The sequence below is a fragment of the Anopheles arabiensis genome, chromosome 2, assembly GCF_016920715.1.
Source record: "Anopheles arabiensis isolate DONGOLA chromosome 2, AaraD3, whole genome shotgun sequence".
Lineage (NCBI taxonomy): Eukaryota > Metazoa > Arthropoda > Insecta > Diptera > Culicidae > Anopheles > Anopheles arabiensis.
In genome coordinates, this window is record NC_053517.1 from 10041429 (window position 1) to 10064485 (window position 23057).

General features: G+C 47.8%; 2 protein-coding genes across 8 annotated transcripts in view; both read right to left on the reverse strand.

Annotated features, from left to right (window-relative positions):
- LOC120902949 overlaps window positions 1-14157 on the reverse strand; it is a 43919-nt gene extending 29762 nt beyond the window's left edge. Inside the window, exons 1-4 of one of the 4 annotated variants that reach the window (XM_040312052.1) lie at window positions 14008-14157; window positions 13514-13942; window positions 10538-10999; window positions 9182-9734 (exon numbers count right to left, since the gene is read on the reverse strand). In XM_040312052.1, the coding sequence (XP_040167986.1) occupies window positions 9182-9734; window positions 10538-10597 (613 nt within the window). In that variant the 5' untranslated portion in view covers window positions 10598-10999; window positions 13514-13942; window positions 14008-14157. Of the gene's footprint in view, window positions 1-7161; window positions 7838-7953; window positions 8110-9181; window positions 9735-10537; window positions 11000-13137; window positions 13361-13513; window positions 13943-14007 lie in introns of those variants that run through there. The other 3 variants (XM_040312061.1, XM_040312080.1, XM_040312090.1) reach the window with 3 other exon arrangements.
- Window positions 14158-15138: 981 nt separating this feature from the next.
- The window catches only part of LOC120904761, a 32058-nt gene continuing 24139 nt past the window's right edge, over window positions 15139-23057 (reverse strand). For all 4 annotated transcript variants that reach the window (XM_040315079.1, XM_040315088.1, XM_040315098.1 and 1 more), the window contains 6 exons: window positions 22415-22571; window positions 19536-22342; window positions 18104-18220; window positions 17857-18022; window positions 17597-17778; window positions 15139-17514 (listed from right to left, as the gene is read on the reverse strand). In XM_040315079.1, the coding sequence (XP_040171013.1) occupies window positions 17299-17514; window positions 17597-17778; window positions 17857-18022; window positions 18104-18220; window positions 19536-22274 (3420 nt within the window). In that variant the 5' untranslated portion in view covers window positions 22275-22342; window positions 22415-22571 and the 3' untranslated portion in view covers window positions 15139-17298. The remainder of the gene's footprint in view (window positions 17515-17596; window positions 17779-17856; window positions 18023-18103; window positions 18221-19535; window positions 22343-22414; window positions 22572-23057) is intronic.

Sequence of the window (23057 nt, forward strand, 5' to 3'; positions counted from 1 at the left end):
TTTGGTGATTACTTTTACAATACCAACAACATCCCCGTGTTACCGTTGAGGTAGGCCTCCGGCGGGTATACTGTGACGGTATGTTCGAACTTGAAAGCACCATCAATTGAATCAACTCAAGTGAGAATCCAGAACCTACCGAACCCAGTAGACCGATTGTGTTTTCTGCCAGGAAATGTTGACTTTCCTTTCTTTTGCATTCACATTTCGCATCTTTGTATCTCGCAGGGCTCGATATCGAAATGTTGAAACGTTGGAAAGTGCCGAGTCGTCTGCGGCGAGAAAGGTACATTTCCGCTGCAAATCCCGTGCGCCGATGTGTAATATGATGAAGTCCCAGTAACAGGAATACGGCAGGTACCGAAAGGTCATTGCGAAGGTTAGTAAAAGCTTAGGTTTCTTCCCAATCTCAGGGGGTCGGGTGAGATGGGCTTCTGAGCGCTCAAGTTACACTGTTTATTGGTTTTTGGGTTGGTTTGCACGCGTTGGTTCTTCTGGGCCGGGCCCTTGTGTATCAAGGGGATGCTGCTGCTGCTGCAGAGTTTTTCTTTCCCTAGCGAAATATTTGCCTACGCTCTCGGTCGAGTATTGGCACTAAAACAATAAACATTGTTTGAGTTGTGCCGCTTAGTTAGGAGGGTCTCTTTTTCTTTCGTTTCGACCACCTGTACAGGCACGGCATGCTTTGAAGCAAGGGGCATGCCCCACACCATTGTCCGTGGGCACGTCCTCAAGAGCTTGTAAGTGTTCTGCTGTGTTCTTCGCTTGCCGTTTTTTTTTCTCTTCTTTTTGAGGCAGAAAATGTTGGGCAGGACAGTTAAGTTCCACAAAGTATGGACCAAAATTTACATCGTTAGCACACCTCCCAATGCTAACAAAGAAAGTTATGCCCTCATTGAGGAGAGAGTCTCCCCCACCCACGCTGGTGATTTGGGGGAGAGATGTTTTGAAACTTGAGGACCAACCTTAACATTAGAAGGAGAGAGAGAGGGAAAGATAGCACGCGAATTATCTATCTAGCCATCAGATTAGAGAATTTCATGTCCTGACAACTGTCCAACTCTCCTGATGGGCATGCTGATCTGCAATTACCATCTACTGCCTCCCATCGTCGTCGTGTGGCGTGCCAAAAACCGTCCTACCAGCATCGCTCCTTAAATGTGCACCCCAAAAACTATCCGCTAAGCCAGCCGCCTAGCCGTCTAGTGTTGTTAAGTACACACCCAAGTAGGAAAAAAGGGGTTAACGAAAGTGAATGAGGTTAGGTTTCGGGCCGGGCCGGTCTGGGCCACGTCGGGTAAAGGAGCAATTAAACTCGCGTCTGAACTAGATCCGCGCACCACGATAGAACTCTGCCACCGTCTTACGGCACACGGTATGGGTGGTATGGGGTAAATGTCCTGCACCAACGGCCAAATGGGCCAAATCCCAAAAGGAACAGTCGTAATGTGTACTAATGCGTTGTTGTGATTCGCTGTTTCCGACTCGGGTGCGGGTGCTGATCGATCGTTGCCGGTGCCGAAGTCGGGACAGAATGTTCCACCCCTCTCCCAATCAGCACACACCGGTGGAAAGTGGAAAAGCTATTGACCCATACCGGCTATTGACCCAGATTGAAGCCAAAAAAACGGTGGAAAAAAGCACCGGCTAAAGCTAGGCTAACTCACACGCGTAAGTAGTCTCGGAAAGTTTTGCTTCAGGCCAGTGGCCAACTGTCACACTTTTCGATAAGAAAGGCGTGTGGGCTTGGATCCGTTTAGGGGGGAAGGCATAAGGCGCAGTTCGTTTGGTAAGTGAGCGCGCACAGTGCGACTCGGCAGCGGTAGCCCCATTTCCCTGCCGAGTTAGCACGTGGTCCGGAGTGGTTTCCTGTTTGTTTGGTGCGATTTGCCGGTTTTAGGTTTCGTTGGAGTGTCCGAAATTAATTGCTCCATTCAGGCGAACAGCAGTGGTTTGGTTGGGGCACAAATACATAAACCCTTCAGTACAGTACAGGTGGAAAAGGGACCGACAGTAAGCAGCAATCGGTAAGCATTCGTAACCTCGTTTTTGGTTGGGTGTTGATGATGGTGACACGTGTTTGCGCAATAAACATAATTATTACATTTTAAAATGTACATTAATTTTAGGCGGAAGCTTTTAGCCTAGCTATTTGACATTAATTTGTTGACATCTTTATAGCTTCAGCAGTTTTGAGTACTACCACTGTAGTAACAACTCTTTTTAAGCAAAAAAAGTGCTCTGTAGGAACTCTTCAGTAGTGTTTACTCGAAGTCTACATTCAAGTATTCAAGTAATGTCGTGCTTCTAATGTTACGAAGCACTTCTTCTTGGAAAAATGTTAATACATCAACATCAACAAGAATCTTTGTCATCGCAACACTCATCTTCCCGCACCATCGCTACAAAACGCCATCAACAATCTTCGAACGCTCTTGTCGCATCTTCTCTCTCACGCATCAATTCCCAGTTCCTTCCGATTGGAGATTAACATGCTTTCATCGACGGTAAACGACAAAAAAGCATGCAAAAAAATGGAAACACTTTGTAGCCCATTAAAGCGCAAGCAAGTAAAAATGACACCCCCAAAGAAAATGAAAGAAAAGTTCGCCAAAACAACCGCTACCGCACAGCAATCTTCTCACTTTCCCGAACCGACGTCGAGGTCACGTCTCATCGATAAATGTGTGCTGACCGAAGCCGACCGATGCTCAATCACTCAGCCCCTCCTGCGGGTCTGTTGTTACAGGCTCTCCTCCATTAAACACGATTTTTGTTTTGCTTGTCCCATCCTTTCGATGCTGCCAGAGACGGTCGGTGATGGATTGTGAGACAGGCTCTTTACGATTCATCTTATCACTGCTCCGCTCTGTTCGTCACAGTTTTGTTGACATAATTAAGTGTTGTAGGGGTCATGCTTTGCGGCGCGTTTTATGACCGTCGAACGAAGAATGGTAACGATTTGTTTTGATAAGCGTGATACAAGAGTAGGAGGAGCAAAAAACGCACTTGCATGTAAAACACATTTCTTCATGCAAAATGCAACGATACTGTGGATCCGTAGATGGGGTTGAAATCGTTTTAAAAATTGCATTCTCATGAAGGCAATTATTCTATTAAAACCGTCCACTTGAGTGATATTAAGTCCACGGTGGTAATAAAATCGCCTTGTTTAATCTACCATAAGATAATACACACTAGGAGACTACTTCGAACGTGAAGTTAATGAGGCCAAATTAAATACAGATTTTGTTTGCCAAGTTGCTAAAGTGGAATTATGAGCTAAATTTAACTCTTATTTATCGAACATCACAATAACGACCATTTGTTAACGTTTTTTTGTAACTCAATTCTGCTAGAATTTCCATTCCGATCGAAAAGGCTCGCAAGAATCAATTAAGCTCTAAACCGTCATATCATCGTAGAAAGCTCTCGTCCTACCTTCCTTATTGGTACAGTGCATCAGCAAAATGTTCACAGCTGTCACCCTTTATGCTTGTCCACCACATTTTACACTCCATATCGTCTTGGGGAGGGGGGGGGATCTCTCCCATCCATCCGTGACCATGACCTTTCGCAACCGTTTATCCCTTCAATCGATCGTAACACAATTGCTGCAAATAGACGAAGACAAGAGACCAGTGGAGCTGCGGAGGAGCAGAACAATCTCTATAAAAAATAAACCCCTCTAAAGGCAAACCGCAACCACTGCAGCAAGGGAACAGCGCGGGTGCATTCTAACAATCCATGAGGGGTGTGTGTGTACCTACACATGCACCGGATCGATGGGCATAATCCGTGTGCAAGTAGGAAGAGTGCAAGCAGAAAAGCGGGTAAACACTGCACCACGGGAATGCAGCAGGAATGGGGCGCTGGAACGATGCTATAACCGACACTTGGGAAGGCAAATGTACTCGCTCAATGTAGAGGTTTATTATACGTTGAGTGACGACGATAAAAACGCAAGCAAGATTATCTACACGCCCCACATGTCACAGGATCGCGCACGAGGAGTACGAGAAAGTGCTTCTCGCTGTGGTTGGTGCATATCGCGGCAGGAAAATATAGAGCACAGTGAGGATATAACATACAACAACAAAAAACCTAAAAAAATGTACAAGAGATTTATTGGAGCAAATATTAAGAACGAACGACCGATAAAAAAGAAAGCACCATCCAGCGCAATTCATTCCCATCCGTGAGGAACCGGCACAAGTGCTTCCTAGACGAGCGCTACGTGACACTTCCCTGTAGATAAGCAACACGTTGTCACTTAATCCAAAAAGAGTGTGGGATTCGTGAGTGTGAGCTTCAGAAGAAAAGGCATCACCAAGCACCATTCATTCAAAAGCATGTTGGAAAAATTGAAGTACGAAACGAATCTGATTCAAAACTTCCTAGAACCAGGAGTTGACACTGACCTACTCTTAACAAAGGTAATCTTCATTGACAGCTTCAAATGCGACTGTGGCGGTAACATTATTACAACACGAGATATGCATCATTGTAAATCATATTAGACAACGTTTCGGTTCGGTAACTTGGTTAAAGTGGTTTGGCGTAGGATAATAGCATACAATATCGCGCGAGAGTGTATCCAGCACAGAGCATACGGATGGATAGGTTGTGACATATATGTACGTGGCTGAATGTCAATAAGGTTACCCGCGACAGATGGTAGACATCATGTGTTTGCATTTTTTTTAAATATTCTGGCCATTTTCCCCCGTCCAGAGTCACTATGAATCAAATTGTGCTTATTTTTAATATTATGCTCCATTCCCTTCTGCAGTTCCATACCGTCCCATACCTTCCTGTAGAGCCAAAAATAGTTTATGTTAACGCACGGAACGATGTACCCAACGATGTACCAGACTCCGGGAGCTGTTGGATTCCCTAGACCCTATGGTCTATGGTTACGGTGCTGTCTCCAGTAATGATTCCCAGAGTTTTTAGAACCTCTCGCTCCATCTCTCGATCTTTCGTTCGTAGGAAGCTAAAATTGCTCCACTAATAAGCGACCGAGCGAGCAGTTGATCGGATATTCTGGGGCCACATGGGAAATTGGGAAACCATGCAATGGGACCGGGAGCCGTTCTTTGTGGAGACGAATTGTGGATTCTTCGCCGTCGCCCTACAGCACATGACTTCTGCTCGGGTGACTCATTCTTTAGCACGGCTACGCTCGTTATGTCTTTCGTTTTTGGCGGATGCATGAAGCATGGAGAGAAGGACATGTCGTAAATGTATGTCTGTGCGGAATGTTGTGTTTGTTTTCTGTCTGTTTTATTCCGTCTAGCGCTTCGGTTCTAGCATATGCCATGGTTCTGGGAAATATTTTACGTTATGTTTTAATGAGTTTGGTTCGTTGAAGAGAGCTCAGCTCTTACAGTGAGAGATATTATTAGCAGGTAGAACGAGAGAATGCTCATTAGAGTCAAATGCAAAACATTTCCTCTTCACATTCTACACCTCAGAAGTCAAATTTCATGAATTTGCTTACACTTAAAGTCACACACCTTCTGATAACATCTTCAACAGTGCTTTTCATACTATTGACTGACACTTTTTGGTGGTGTTAGGCTATTGCTCTTTGGATCTTCTTGCCAAAAATGAAACAAATAGCCAAAAAGTATGCAACACCAACGCCCTCTCTCTCTCTCTCGTCTCAAGCACATCAACTATTAAAAAGGGCCTTTGCTTTCAGTCTTACAGACAGAAAACTGAAGTACAAGCTGTTTTTGGAGTCCAACAGCTCCACTCACACACCTCCTGGACTGTTCATTTAACCTCCCGCTAGGCAGCATACACACGACCCGGGCCCGTTTCAAGAGCACATACTGTTGTTAAGGTTTCAAAGTTTTCTTCACGTTTGAAAGTTTTATGTGAACACGCGAACGAAACCCGCCTTCGCTTTGTGTGAATTGAATTCAACGAACTTTGAGACGATAAATTATGAACTAGAAGCGAAGGGAACGGATCCAGCTGTTTTGTGCTCCTTTTGCTCCGCCAAAGCACTTCAGGACTTCAGGATTGGCTCGGTGTAACTAAACTGGACGGTTCGTTTGTGGCACGAGAAAGAGGTGGTGCTCTTGCTTTAGAAACGGATACGCTGATACAACGAACTATTGGCTGTAATCAAGCGGTTTTATTTTTACGTCTTCCTGCTCAAACATTCACACAAGTCTTGTAATCGATAGTCGAACGAGCTACATCACCATTGATAGCCGCTGCAGTGTCCCGGCGGCTTGATGATGGGTCGGAACGGGAACTTGGCACGAAAGTACTGTGGCTGTACCGAGTGGTTGTCGGTCAATTTGTTCTACCTAATGGGTAATATGCGCTCTAGGAAAAGTGATCGATTGTACACGAGTGAGAACGTAATTTACTGGCATGGACTGATAGTGATGAGGATGAGGAAGCAAATTGATTCGTGTTTCCCGTGTATAACATGTGTAATAGAATATGGCACACGGTTTAACGGAGGGCTCGGCAAAATGTACGCAGAGCGATTTATTTTTCCCCAATATTGAGTCATTTTAAGAGATTCAATAGAAAAATACAAGCTTTGCAAACTGCATTTCATGAAACGCTCAGCAAGTATTATTAACGAATGCGCCTAAAAGTATGCAAGTCGTACAACAAAATTATGTTATTAGTGCGACGATGCTAAAAGCAGCTGGTGGAGAGTTTGCTAGAAACACCCTCAGGCAGTTAGCTGGATTTTTCAATTCTCATTCCCGTTTTTGCGATCTTTCAACACTACGCAAACATTGTGTTCAGACGTTCTCATTCTCCGGCCCGCAACAAGTAGGAACACTCATTTCCAAGAAGACGTACTTCCTGCATGAGAAAATTGACTTTCCCATTCACACAGTCCGCCAGATGGTGTCAGGCAAGCAGGGTGTAAGCAAAGCAGTGTCCAAACAAGCTTTTCCCTGTTTGCCTGGATTCGTATTCCCCAGATAAAGGACACACCAGTGCACAGCTCGGGTTGGTTTTGTTTGCATGTAATTTCTTGGAAAAACTCGGAAGCGGAAATGTTTGGAAAACTGGGAGAGGTGGAATGAGATGGTTTGGAAAAATGGGTTGCAAATTTTTCATTTCCAGCGCCACCCCTTTTCCCTTTAAACAGTTCTCAAAGCGGACTAGAGAACCTACCTTAACAAAATGCACCGGGCCGTACTGCGGCTATGGCCGGTGCCGGTCGTCTGTGTTTCTGCTTAATTGCCCGAGGAAAAGTGTTGCCAGTGCTTGACGCAGCCGGGACGCTTGCTTAGAGTTGCTCGGCTGTTCAAATCGCTAACAACAACATACGCCTGTTGCGTAGAACTGTACACTACCATTGTGCGGTGTTCGGAGTGTGTACTCTACGAGCCTGCAAATCGGTGCGCCTTGCAGGTAGTTTAATGTTTTATAATTATTCAAATTACACCACCTGCGATAACACTCCACCACTATCCACCATATCGATGCGGTTGTTTTTCTTTTGTGAATAGAATAATAAACTCGGGGGTTGGGTGCGTTAAAAACGGTTGCTTGCTTCACTGTTCGATTCTCGAAAACTCTGCACTAGCACTTGATGAACCGTAGCCCCCTTGAAAGAAGCAACCACCCATCAAAACAAACAAATTAAAAAAAAAAACCGTTGCACGCATCTCACTTTCACCTTGCAAGCACACGGCACCGCAGACACGACAAACCGGCCATCCCCTACCAAGTGGTGACCTCGCGGGGTCACCGTCACTGACCAGCACGCGTGCGAAGGTGTCTTCTCTACTGGTACACTCGCGAACACCGTCGTTGCACTTTTGCCGGCAAAGTATTGTAGAATTGGCTGCACAAAGAAAAAAGCACCGTCAGCGCGATACGCGATCTACGGTCGGGACCGATTTGTCTTTCAAACTTGACGCGCGATGTCAGCTACTAACAACAATCGTAACCGCGTTTTACCTTCGATTGTGTCTCTCTTGATTTGCTCGCTGCAACCGTCCCCGGTTCAGTGGCTTGGGTTTGGGCCCGGTGCGGGTCGAACACCAACTCCGACTTTCGAGCGAACGACACTACATGCTCCGTCGGCAGCCGTCAACAGACTCAATGTCGACGGTTTAGCTGCGAACCGACCAAGCTGTCCATGCGAATGTTTGGAACCGATTTGTGAGCTCGAGCGACCAACACTCACTCAGCGGTTGGTGGATCGATCGAGATGCTACTACTACCATAGTAGCCGATGACACTCATCGAACGCATGGTTGGGAGCACACGCAGCGATAGGGATTATAAGCTTCGTTGCGTTGCTGTGTAGAAAATACAGGCTTGCTAAGCTTTTGTAACACTAGCCAGTCAATAGATAGTGTTTATAAAAAGACAAACATCAGTTTGGAAATAATTTCAATGACAAATGGTTCATTTTTTAAACAGAATCCAGCTAAAAATACAACTCAAAGCAAAGATGTAAAGCTATTTCCACTGCAATACAATTTTAAACAATTTTATTTCGCAAAAGCCTGTTTAAAACACATATTTGTACTATTTTTGAGACATTTTTTTATAATAAAAATTATAAAACCCAATTTTTAGCATGTTTGGCCTATAGAGTTTTTGAGTCTCGCGACTCCATTCTTCTCTTACCACATTCCCCAAAAAGTATATTATTCTACCGTTCTAACAGCAATACACTAGCCTGTCAAAAGTAGAAGCACCCCTTCGGCACTCATCATTCGCCGTCTTTGCCTCGACAGGGAGAGTGAGTGCCGGCCGGATGCACTCCGGCGGGAAAACGCTCAAGAGAGCCAACCCGTTCGTGTACCGGAAAACGGCCGAGAGCGGAAAATCTAGCAACACGTTTTCCATCAGCTGTTTTGTTTACATTTTTTTCACACATGCCCCGCACACACACACACACAAACACAGTGTGGCATTTGCCGCCGTACGAACCGGCACACCTTTGCCCTCTCGCATGCAGTGTCTAGCCGGAATGAGTGTCCCGATCCGGAGCCGAGCTGATTCATCGCTGCTGGTTGTTTGGATGGGTTATAATGGAATGCAATTACCGGAAAAACCGATAGAGAGAGAGGGAAAGAGTGAGGGAGGTCGAAAAACTGTACCATAAACTATTCCACATTTTCGGCTCCACGATGTGTAGACTCACCAAAAAAAAGTGTGCAAATTTGGGACTTACCGTGCTGCTGGGCCAAGGCTTGCAGTAGCGTTGGGAGCAGAAACTCCCGATTCCAGATGGTGCTTGGCCACGGTACCAGCGGTGTTAGCCGATCTTCCCGGTCGATCCTTCGTACCTTGGACGATCCACGGCCGCACGTGTGGGCGTGTTGGATTTCGAGCAGAAACTTTTCGAAATTACTAATCCTTCGATGGGTCCGGTGCTTTCTGTGGTGCTTTTTTGGTGCTGCTTCCCGGTGTGACGTATGGTTCGCCTTCGTACCACCACCATCCACTGCACCATCACTGCCCTGAAGACCATTGATTTTCCGGTGCGATTTCGATGGATGCCGGGCACCCGGGTTCGCCGTTACTTTTCCATTCGATTTACGCTGCTGCTTTAGCTCCCCGTTTGGGGCGTTGATGGTGGCAGCGGTGCCGTGTTCGGCCGATGGTCCGTTTGGTTTGCTTCCTTGCGTGGCACTGGCCCGAATTTGGGCCAGCTTCGCACCACTGGCAGGGGAAGTGATGCCGAAGGGATGGGCAAAGTAAAACATGCATATCGGTGCGGGATTCTGCAAGTAAGGGTAACGAGAAAAGGGGTTAAAACATGTGTTGTATAATATGTATAAGACCATGGCTTTAGAAAAAGGCTACTCTTCTAAAACATATGATACAGTTCTCTTGAATATGATGATCGCTTTTTGGGCCCTAAAATTCTAAAATCAAATCAAACGGTTACGGTCCAGCAAACAAGCTGCTTGTGCCTTTTTAGGTAAACATCTCGAACAATCTGCACCGACAACGAAAATCAAAAAGGCACCCTGATCAAGCTAATTAATCCCACGATCGAAGGGTTTCTAAAACAAGAGTGCAAAACATATGGTACAAAAACGGAGAGTTTGCTAAAGGGTGCATCAGGATGCAGTGGTAAAACGCACAGAGGGTCGACGGGAATTTCTGCACAAATCGGTCACGCGTCATTGCCGGTCACTGGCACTGGAGGTGGTCTACTGTTGCGAAGAGCATTGCGCAGCCAGACAACATCATATAAGTGGATCTTAATTGACGATCGAGTAGATACAGCTCAGCCGGCCGTAACCGGGCAGGGCCGGCTGGCTAATGTTCTACTTTTAAACAGAGATCGATCGCTTTCTTGCTGCTGCTGCTGCTGATGGGTGAGGCTGTTTCCTTGTTTGGATGAATGGACGATTTGACGATATCTGTTCGGAACCTGAGCGGTACTTATTTACTACCGCAAAACGGTCTGATCATGTAATGCGCATCGATTGGGCAGCAAATTGAGTGATTGGCTCACTGATTTTGATTTAGATACAAATATTATTGTCTACGAGCAGGAGCGTGAAGATGGAGTTACCTGCAGTAGACGGTAGACAGATGCTGTCGTTGCTTTTCCCTCGTTGCCGTTACTGTTCATGTTGTTTGCTTTTTACAAACGCACACATACGTACACTCTTTTCGGATACTCTTAGCAGCTATGCATGCTACACATTGATTTGCTGAAGTAATTTATCTTGGATGTTGGAGATTTTTTTCCACTTTTACACTACACACAGATGAACTGAAGTTTAACTTGCTGAATTATTGTATAATTGCACTCATCTTTCTTCCGAACCAGTCGGCTGGATTTGCACCGCGATCATTGTGATTATCACACTTTTTCATACATTTTAACTTCATATCACTTAACAACACAATTACGACAACATTATTCGCTTTCCAAATTCCATTTATTTACATTTTGCCATTTATCCTTCCACTACTTGTTCACTGTTGTCACTATTCTTCAACACTGGCCTCGGTACGGTTATTTCGCAACCTGTCCGGGGAAACCGGGATGATCAACAACTTGCACTTCAGTCAATGTCAGAGCAGTGGCAATGGTTGCCCTCCGTGCAAAGGGCTAATGAGCAAAGAGGGGTTTCTACAAAAAAGCAAGGGTCCCCAAAACAACATCCAGCCAGACATGGCCCCCCCTCGTCAAATGGCGACTGAAACAAACATTCTGACAAAGCTCAACTAATCGCGCTATCTCGTTCTGCCACTATTCGCCCTATCGCTTGCAGTCCTACTCATTTGGTGCGCCATTTCCGGACACGATCAATTCGACCATTACCTTCCGGTCGGCGTTTACCAACCGTGCGGCAGAGAACGAACGAAGGCCACCCTAAATTGAATGCATTCAATGCAATTCGGTCCCCCCTCTTTTCTGCACTGTGAGGAAATAAATTTGTTTATATCAATTCAATGCAGCAGAACTGAACCGGGCTAAAAAAAAGATATAATTGAGTTTTTTTTTTGGTAGAAAAAACAACAAATTTGAACAAATTACTCCGCTTTATTTACCACGTTCAACTGCACGATAACCGATTCCGTCGCACAACAACAGACCTGGGCATAGAAGAAAAAAAAACTTCCAAATCTGGGTTAAACAATTTTAACAAACCCTTTCCTGACTCACAAGCTTAAAGGAACCCCCCCCCCCGCCACCCAAACAAACACTAAACACACTTGCCACCATTGACGCGTAGTGCGACGTTTCTATGAGGACCAAAACAACAACGTAGTAAAGTTAATGGTACTTTCTAACGAATCCGTTCTCACTCCCGTTTTCTTCGAGCTTTTGAAAGCAGAGACCTGCTGCCTTGCCTTCCCGATTCCCGATTTGGGGGGGGGGGGGGGGGGGTGGATGTCATTAGTAAAAAGTAGATCATCACCATGGTCGTCTATCGCCCTTTTCAGATTGTTTGTTAGCCGAGCCGATCGGAGCCGATACCAATTTCACGGGACTGCGCGGTACAATCTAAGCAAGCGCGCCAGTACCCACACAACAACAACCAACGGTCCTACTGCTAGCAACAATTTGTCGTAATGTGATGCTTAGCCGATACATAGTCGAGTTGTTACGGCGTTATCTGGAAACGATTAATCTGCCATTACGCTACGCGTAGATGGCACGGTCTTTGGCGGCCCGATTCTTCCCGGATTCTTGTATTGCGTTTTGCGCTTCAAAAGGCGTCAAAGGAACTGCTTGACGGGCAAACAACTTTAATGCGTTACCAAGGACAACGGATTCCTTTGCTGGCAAGGCGCCACAACAACAGCAGCAGCTCCACTACCGTTTAAATGGCGAAGCAGTAAGAACCCCATCCCATAAGCATGGGACCGCTCCCGCAATGGCAGGAATGCAGAAGCAATCCCCGGCCAGCCGAAAACAGGCAACAAAAAACCGGCGACGGGGTGGCCGCACATTGGTTTCCAAGACGCCCGCACCAAACGGGCGCGAAGAATGCGAACAAATAGTGTGCAGTAAGTCTCCCAAAGAGGGAGTTAGAGGGTGCTATGGTGCTTTGATTGATTAAACATTTTCGCTTCCTCGCACGATCCACTGTGCTAATGCACGCTTGGGCCAGCAGGTCCTGGACGGAGAGACGACAGTCCGCTGGAATTTTTGCGCTGCCTTGCGTTCCCTGGTAACCGCCACTGTGTATGGCGTAAAGAGGTGTGCCCCTCGAGGGCTTATAAGTCACCAGCATAAAGCTGTTGGTAAAAATCGGCTCTAGCGCTTCTAATCGTGTCACACACCACACCGAAACTAACGTGAGCACGCACCGAAAACGGCCGGTTTCGAAACTTCCCCGTAGAGAACTCTTCCTCCCAGGCACGAGTTCCGCACGAGATCGCATCGACAACTATTAATAGGCACCACAGAAGGCAAAGAGAAGACAAAAATGGAACAAATTCCGTGTTTTTTTTTCCTTCCCCCGCTGAGCGTGCAGCGTGGTGCCTGTTCGTCGTCTGGCAGGTTGACTGGTTGACTGGGCCCTTCGCCCTCCAACAGCGTAGCAAGCAAAAGGGGAAAAGCAACGATATTAACTTTGCAGCGCTCATCTTTAAGCCACTAGACGAACGTGTTTTAAATCACTAAAAACGAACACCAAACGCCTTTCATCAAACCATTTTCACGAGCACATCCAGAACAGGAAAACAAACACCTAACAACCGTCGGCCGGCTAAGGAAGGAGGAGGCCATGACTTTATCAAGCAACCACTACTGCTGCTGCGATCTACTGCTGCTACTGCTGCTTCGAAACACTTCGACAGACCCGAGCACCGACGGAACAAATCCGGCTACCGATCCGGCGGACGTACAGCGCGCGACTAAACCGAGACACACTTCCCCATTCCTAAAGCGCTAACTGCACACACACACGTGCTCGCAACCTTTCGCTATCTCTTTCGGTCTCCTCCCCCATCGATGTTTGGGTGGGAGCAACTTCCGCGCGGTACACAAGTGTATTGGAAGAGAAAAAAAAGCAAGCGTGAAACATACCTTACGGGGAGGGTTTCCGGGCAGGACCGGGCAAGTGGAATAACCGGGCAGCCGACAAAGGGCGCTGCTGCCCGGGGCAACATATACCAACGTTGCGGTTCCATCGTTGGGTTGCGTTGTTGTGGGTCCTTTTTCTTCTGCCCCGTTGTTTTGTAGGGTGCGGTGGGTCCTTGCGCGATCAAACCGGGCGGATCATCGTCGGGGAAACCTTTACCTGCATTTCGGCACATCTCGTACGGGGGTGGGAATCGTACCCGATGAACCGTTGCAATAACTCAATCGGTAAATGGAGGGGACGCGTTTCGTTCGTTCTGGTTGTTTTGGTTTCTCCCCATGCCACTTTGGCATATGACCCAGTTGTGCGGCGAGACATCGTATGAGGGTATAAGCCACCTGCCAGCCAGCAGTGGTGGCCACCTACCGGCGGGCCTACAAGTGTACAAGTGTGCGCATGTTTTAATGGCAGTTTCAAAGCATGATTCCGTGATTCTTACCGAAACCGTCCGTTTCCGTCTGCAGTGTCCGATACGGGAGCGATTTTCAGGCGAACAGTTCAAATGTCGGGAATTAAATTGACCTTCATTTTAAGCGACGAGATCCGTGGCACCGTAAATATGTGAGTTCAATCTATATTAATGATGGCGGAATGTGTAATTGAAACGTAATGCGATAGAAATAGCCTGCCTTGATGAGATGGGTTCGGATTTTCTTTTCGCGGAACATGGCATGGCACACAACCACGTCTAAAATCCTCTTGCAAAATTCGATTCAAACGGACTGTTTAAATTTTTATCATTTTTTTTTTTTATTTTGAAGATTTGTTTTCCACGCTGCTTTCCACGTTATAATTTGTTTCTTGCTATATCTTACTGCTTAACTTGCGCCTAACAGCGAGCAAACAACTTGCTACACCCCGCTCACTCTGAATGCACGCGGGCAGCATTAATGTTTGCTGTTTTGTTGACAGGCGCGCTGTTCATTTTGTTTCCTCTTTGTAGGGTTATCATTATTATATTGTTGGAAAAGAAGTGTTCCGTTTTGTTGCACCGTTTGCTTTTCTACCTTTTGTGGCTGCCCGCCACCCAAAATTTGAAGAGAAAACTAACGTGCTACGCTCTTGTGTTCGTGCATGAGTTGTTTTATTGTGTGATCGGTTTGGTTCTAACAGTGACTTTGTTCTTCTATTACCTCCAGTACTCCCACGAAATGTTATATCTCAATTCAAACTTACTAGAAGATGCTCTATAGTAGTAGTAGTAGTAGTAGTAACGTGTCTCTTACATGGATTTCCATTGCGTGTAATTATTATCTTGCATCCACCGATTCTCGAGCCCTATCCGTCTACCGTGTCTATTTGCGTGTGTGTGTGTGTGTCGATTGCCGGTTTAGCCGTCAATTCACGGGCATTTTGCTTCCGTCTATGCTACTTTCACCACGATTCTCCCATTTCTTTGCCTTTCTGTTTTATGTGGCCCAAATTTTGGCTTGAATGCTCTAAAAAGAATATAGTAAACTGTAGATAATCAGTTGGTTGGCATAGAGTTGCAGTGCATAGAAATTAGCAGAAGCGATGCATAAAATTAGATATTTTTTCCGAATTCGTTTACTGCTTGTTCATTTTCTATACACACACATACACATCTCTCTCTCTCTCTCTCTCCAGTGAGCGGATGACACACAGGACTCTATCTTCGAAGGATACAATAATTGAAATTACAAAATATATAGCATTCATCTGTTTGAAGTCTAATTTGGACTTTCATTTACCATCTTTCCTCCTATTTGGCAGAAACGTGTTCATCACCTGATTTAGTCGATCACCTCCTTTCCTTCATTTGCATCAGCATAGCCTCATCGTGGTTGAGTTTGTTCCCATTTGATTTTATGTGTTTGTAGTAAAGAAATCTTCACTTTCTTGTGTTTTTTCCCTTCCTTTTGTTTTGATACCTATTAATCGTTCTTATTCCTATCAGCTTCTCCCGTGTGCAGTAGTAGTGTCTAATTAGAATTAGATTTTTTGTTTTATCATCCCATTTTTCCTGTTCCCTTCCGTTCGTGGCCAACACGTGCTTGAAGAAAAACATAATCAATTAATGTCTATTTCAAATTAAACCACAAACATGCTGCCCTTCACCACCAAATCGTTGTTCGTCGTCGGCTGACTCTTGCTGACAAAACGCTTCCACCGTTCCTTACCAATCACTTTTACCCTATCCTAGCCTTTCCTTTATCGTCCTTCGCCTCCGTATAGTGTAGGTGTGTACTTAAATGTGTCTTTCAATTCTCTACTACGGTCTAGGTGTCTAATTAGCATCGCTTTACTAGCTTTAGTTTAGTATTTGTTAATATATACTAGGTGATCACAGCTGATGAATATATTTATATATTATTTATCTTTCCCCTCTCACTTTCTCTATCCCTCTCTCTCTACCTAGTGTTTGCACCTCCGCTTCAATTGTATCTCCACCTGCATTACGTATCATTATAGTTTCGCGTAATCATCCGTTCCGCAAAAATTGTCAATATGTTGTTGTGTAAACATATGCAATGGCGTTCAACCGTTGCAACAAACAATGCAATTCAAACACCACCACACCATGCATGTGTGGCAAAACGGGTGGCCGCACTATTTACCATTTCAAACAGACGTACGTCCTATTACTATTAGATGATTGCTCTATGCCGTGTAGAATAATGGGAGAAAAATTGTTTGGAAAGCTTTCCAAGCATCTGCGCTTCATCGAAACGGCCTACAATACCGTACGCCAACCTTGTATGGCTGCAAAAAGCGGCGGGGATTTGCGAGGAGAGAAAAAGGGTGCTAAAGTTTTGTAATGTTGATCTTCAACTTTCCACGGTAAAGCAAATGTTGCTTGTCATTCCTTTGTTTTTTCCTAACCCCGGACATACACCGTGGGCCGATGTGACGGCCCTCGTACAAACGGAGCCAAAAAGTGGGGAGCGAGCCTGAGGAAATATTGGGTTTCATCAAATCGAACGCAATCTAGCCAAATGCGCTCATCAGCTTCACTATCGTTATATCGTCTCCAAAGTTCAGTAACATGGTACAGAGTTTGCCTATGGTGTAATATCGATTATAGTTTTTTTGTTTATAAATAGCGTGTCTATTCACTTCAAATGTGTTACATATGTACTGGTACAGGAAAGGTTCTTGTTTTGCTTCCCTTTTCTCCAGCTCAATCACTATTAGATGAATACAAAGGAAATAAAACGATACATTTAAAAAAAATCTTCAAAAATAAACGTTCCACAAAAGGGAGCCAACTTAGTGGAAGCAATTTGTCTCCGTGTCAACTCGATTTACTCAGTTACTGGTGATTCCATATCTTCTTCTTCTTCTTGTTGTTGTGTTTAATGAGTTTTGCTTGCTTGCTATTACAGTAAGTGAATAAAGTCTGAGGTATATATTCATCCACCAGTCTTGCGGGTGGCTATGTACGGGCGGGGCTGTGTCGCGCGCGAATAACAAGAACGAAACGCAAATAGTACATTCAAAATTTATCCTACCGACAAGGTAGAAAACAGAATAATAAACAGACCCAAAAAAATCTCCTACTCAAGTATATGTGTGTGTGTTTCCAAATATTACGGTTACGATGGTTCTAAACGTTTTACCAATTGTCAAATTGGTGCGCATTGTCTACGCCCTTACGCGACGCAGCAACGCTTTCTGCGAGCCCTCATACGTTCACAATGTTATGGAAGAAACCGATTACAACGGGAGTACAGCCGGGCACAGTGTACCACATCCATCCACCAACACCCTAAACCGTGGCCCCCTCTTCGATCGGCAGCTTGTAGCCGTTGAGCCCAAACACGTGCCCGCCGCCCGTGCCCATCCCGTTCGGGGTGGAACCATTCTTGGCGTCGACTCCCGTCACGATGCGCTTGCCATTGCTCACGAACGTGGTTTTCAGATCGAGTGCGACGGGTTTCGTGGCGACATTATTGTTTTGCTGCTGATAGCTTGCCGACGATACCTGTTGATTGAATGGGAGCATAAAAGATAGCTTGCATTGAAACACTTTCCTCTCTGGGCTTTGTTCGTCCAGTCCAAATCACCTTCTTGTTGAGCTTGACGCTATCGCCATTGGCAAGGGCCGAGCTGCGCCGCCGTTTGTCCACGATCTTACGCACCTTCAGTATTGTGGGCAGCACTAGCAGCAGCGCACCGGAGATGACTATGAAAAAGCCGGCCAGATAGAATGCCAGATCGTACGAATCGGTCAGATCGGATATCCAGCCTGAAAGTAGGGGGAAGAGAACATTAGTTTTTTTTTAAATATTTGCATGAAACACCCATCCAACGATCCGATATGTACCTGCCAGTGGCGGACCGACGAGATTGGCTACACCCTGCACCAGCAGCAGCAACCCGTACGCGTTGGTGAAACGTTCCAGCGTGATGAGTTCCACCAGAATAATACTGGTCAGCGAATAGTTTGCTGCTATAAACAGTCCAAATCCACCAGCCAACACGGAAAGGCTCTGAGAAAAGTGAAACGAAACGGACGGGACGGGTTGAGTACACCCAAGGCTGCCAAGGATGGTCACACTGTGGAAGCTTACCGTGTAATCTTTGAACAGTGGTACGAGAGCCGTCACCAGGCCGCACAGCGCCATACAGATGGCGTAGGTGTAGTTCGCATTGACCGACTTCCGATCACCCATCCATCCGAGCACCACCTGCCAGGAGTTGTCCAGGAGTTGGAAACGGGGTCGTTTAAGTGCACAAATTACAGCAATCGGACGAAGAAGTGTCCCCAGTGAGGAAGAAATTGAAATAAAATGTTAATATCAAAGTCCAGACATTAAGGATCCATCTATTCTACTATAATGCTCTATTTTTTAGTTCCCTTTTGTAGTCCAATACACACACACACTGGCACAAACACACATATAGATACGCACGCATGTTTACGAGGTACTAGAGATAGATAGACACTGATATATAGATCAAACCACACTGTTCAAACGGTGCAGTAGGAAGACTCGGTATTGGTGAGTTGTGGTTGAAGGGGGGGGAGGTTAGGACATTTTCCAATGTGAATCCTTCTTGCGATGGAATCGAGCGCTTCAATTTGTACTTGGTACGTGTTTGGTAATGTTTGGTGCTAATGTCTTCTGATTGTTTCTAGAAAAAGATAAGGATCCTTTAAGTAGTAAACCAATAACCGTACGGAGAACGCACAGGATGCATTAGGAGAGCTGTGTCGGAAGGGCCACACATTGGCCGCCTGTACAGGACGGTCGGTCCGGTGAGATTATTGAACGAGCGAGAAGCAGTGCATGCTGCCGAACTGCCCAAAACGTGCCAGCGAGCGTGTCTTGCAGACGAATAAAGCATTTGAAGGGAGCTACAATACGATGAACAATGGAGGTTACTGAACATATACAGGGGTTTCCAGGGGTTCTCATAGTTGTGGGACACTTCCTTCACTCTTTCTTATGGGAAGTGAACTTCATATGAAGGCAATTGGACTCTATGGCACCCTTTTTGGACAAGCTCCTTAGAAATTGCCATTGGATTTGTCAAACAACGGTGCTATAGAGCCCAATTCCCATTACATTAAGTTATTTCACGTAAGAAGGAGTCAATAAAGTGTCCCACGGCTATGAGAACTCCTGGAAAACCCTGTAAGGCTAAGTAAAAGTACATGCAACGACATTCCAATACTCTCACTAATGATACGGTTTTCTAACTCGGACACATCAATCATGCAAATAAAAATTTAAAAAAAACTTAATTTAGTAACGAGAACCTACACCGTTTACTACTTCATATGAAGTAGGGTCATGCAGATCAACGATGAGTATGACCGCTAAAGGTACTACACAGTAAACAAACGTAACACAGTTACCACTAAATATAAACCTTTACATTCTTCCCTACAAACTAATAACGAAAAAACCTCTACTAAGCCCGTCATGCCAACAAGCAACGAACAGCCGTGTGCCCCCGGTGTGAGCAAACATGTCCCCAGGGACAGCAAACGCTTACCTCGCCCACCATGTTCAGTATGCCGATGATGGCGATCAGCATCGAGGACTGCGTGTGGGAAAAGCCCATCTGCGTCGCGTTGTCGCCGAGGTACACGTACGGCACGTCGTAGAACGTATAGAGCAGGAAGTTCGAGACGGCAAACAGCAGGTAGTGCACGTCGGAGAAGTAGGAGAAGTCCAGAATACTGACCAGCAGTGTTCGGAACTCCTCCACGCCCGCGTACCAGGCCGACTTCTCCTTTGCGATCGTCGTCATCGAGTTGCGGTAGATGTCCGGGCAGGAGGAGGCCCGCAGCCGGTAGCGCTGAATGTTCAGCATAGCACCACGGTAGGTCAGCGAGTGGCGGTGCATCCGCAGATCCTTCAGGTAGGATGCGGTGGCGGCCGGTGCCGGCCCCGCCGTGTGCGGGCCGGCGGCCGTACCGCGCGTGCTGTGGCTGTGCACCCGCCGCAGAAACACGGGCGGCGGCAGCGCGGTACTCGGCTCGTACGAGCTGGTGCCGCCGCCGGCCTCCTCCCCGTGCCGTCCCCTTGCACCGGACCGCTGCCCGCCGGCTGCTCGGTGACGCGACGGTTGCACCACGGTGGTCCCGGTGCCATCGCTCTCTAGTCCTTGCTGCTGCTGCTGCTGCTTGCCGTTATCCTTCGCTTCCAGCGACTGCTCGCCATCGTTTGCCACCACGGCCGGGGCGACTCCATCCTGCTCCTTCGCGTCCGCCAAGTTTTCGCCGCTCTGGGGCGACTGAAGCGGCTGGCTGAAGCTGTGCGAGCTGGCCATGCGCGCCACCGGCAGGTTCTGCAGCACGTGATGGTCGTGCATGTTGTGCTGCTTGCTCAGCATCGCCAGCACCTCCAGCGTGAGCTTGTCCTGGCCGCTACCGTTCTGCAGGTACGTCGGAAGCGTGATCAGCGAGCTGAACAGCCGCGGATCGTCCAAATCGTACGGATGGTCGTTCGCTGCATCGTCCAACCCTGCCGCCGGCACGCCGTCGATGATGCCACCGTTACCCATCAGCACACTCGTGTTACCACCGGCCGTGTTCGTACTGTTGCTCACCGAATCAGCTTGCTGCTGCTGCTGCTGCTGTTTGCGCCGCTTCTGCTTCGACTTGTGCGTCGTCCATTCGAGATCGCGCATCAGCAGTCCGCACAGGCACATGTTCAGGAAGACGCCGGCAAGGATGAGGGTCGTACCGCGCCACCCGTACTCGTCCAGCAGGATCTGCGTGAGCGACGCGAACACAAACGTGCCGATGCCACTACCGCACACCGACAGTCCCGTCGCGAACGAACGCTTCTTGTCGAAGTAGTACGCAACGATCACTACCGCGGCCACGTAGCACAGGCTCAGCCCGAAGCCGGACAGTATGCCGAACGTCAGGTACAGCATCTCGATCGACGTTGCGTACGCGGACAGCGCGAAGCCGATTGAGGCGAGGATCGAACCGATGATCGTCACCTTCCGGCAGCCGTACCGATCGGTCAGGAACGAGGCGACCGGCCCGCACAGCAGCGGCATCGCCATAAACAGCGAACCCACCCAGGCCGTCTTGCCCTTGCCCTCGCCGAAGTACGCCAGCAGCTCGATGTACATCACGCCGAAGCTGAACGTCACACCGTCCGCGATCAGGTTCACCATGAACGCGGCAAAGCACACCACCCAGCCCCAGCCACCGTCCGGGGGGCGGGCTTCCGCGTACGCTCCCAGCGAGCTGTTCTCGTTGGACGACGACGACGACGATGAACCAGACGAGGAGGACGACGTGGCCGAACCGTGGGACAGGATGCTGCCCACCGGGCTGGAACAGTGCGGCTCGACATCACCCGTACCGAGCCCGGGCGCCGCTCCATTACCCGCTGCACCACCCCCAGCCACACTCGCGTACTTGCTGCCGCCACGGAACTGCACATGATGCACAGGACGGTCGGCCACGATGACGGACTCCGGCTGGGAGAACTGCAGGCTCAGCTGGCGCACCGGCCGCTCCCCAGCAATGCTCTGATGCTCCGAGGGGCTCTTCACGATGCTCTTCGTCTTGCGGCGCTCGTGCGCCACCTCCAGCAGTGGTTTGATCTCTTCCTCTTCCTGCTCCACCATCCCGCCGCCCAGCCCCTCACTGGCAAGCGGTGCCTCACCGGCCGGCCCACTAGCGTCAATTCCTTCGTCGATCGAAATCGAAACGGCCGAACCGGCCGCAGCACGCCGCACTGCACTGGCACCTTCGTCATCGTACGTTCTGTTTACGTAAACGTTGCAATTCTTGAGCGATGACGCGGACGGCGAACGTGACGAACGGTGCGGTTTTTTAGTTTCTGGTTCGTCCACTACACTGCCACCGGAAGCACCACTAGCACTGCTGCAACTACCACCACCACCACCACCACTAACACTGCTGCCGCCGGCACCGTTGCTGCTGCCGCTGCTCACACAGGAACTGTTGCCTGAATCGGTCGACGGGCACTGTGGCGGCGGGGCTGGAGTGGCGCGCTGTTGCTGGACCGCTGTCCCAACCGGGCCCACCGGACCGCCGGGCGTCCCCTTTAGGCCATTGCGGGCACCGGTCGGTTGCCGATGCTGCTGCTGCTCGTCGAGGAAGTTGTGCTGCCGCAGACCGGCCCCACCATTATTGTCCTTCGATTTGGCCCCGTGGGGGCTGCGTAACAGCGGCTCCAGACTGCTGCTGCCGCCGTCGCTACCATTAATATTAATATTTCCAGGCGCTCTGATAATATCCATTCTTCCCGATTATGGCGATCGTGGCGCCTCGCTAATGGATCCAGTTGGGGGGCGAGCATGCGGAACACCTGTGGATGAGAAATGAATGAAAAAAGGGTGAGCACGAGTGGTTGATAACATCGGGGATGATGCAAAATTACCTCTTGTTCGGAAAAAATATTTCTCCTTCGCTGCGCTTGTTTAGAATATGGGGTGGGTGAGTGAAAGTCACCGCCAGTTGCGTAACGTTGCCTACGTTTCGTGGAAAAGGCGTCCATGCGGTTTTATCCGTATACTGTACGGTGCGATGTGATGAATCTGTACAGAGAAGAGGGTTAGAGCAAAAAAAAAACACATTTTAGTCCGATGTGATGGATTGCATAAGAAGCAGCACGCCCGGCACGGTTTAACGAATACACTAATTAAACCATTACCGTCCCGACAATTGGATCAAATTGAAATACGTACGCGAGAGATCGGTACCCGCTTCCGAGCGACCGACAACGAAACGTTAGACAAGCATCTCCTCCACCACCGGCAGGTGGGGCGATTGATACAGAAACAACCGTTTCTCAATAGCAATTAAGACATGCGCGACCGCAGACAAACACACCCAAGTACGCTCATCTTAGTCTTTGAGCAGAGACGGACGCGGCAGCTTGCCATTGACTAGATCAGCGACCAATCAATTGTTTAATTGCGCTCAATTTGCTACGACCCACCCTTGGCAGGTAGCAGGATAAGGCCACGGGGCGCCTGCAGTTTAAAAGATGGATGATGCTGCTACATGAATTGTTCGACCAA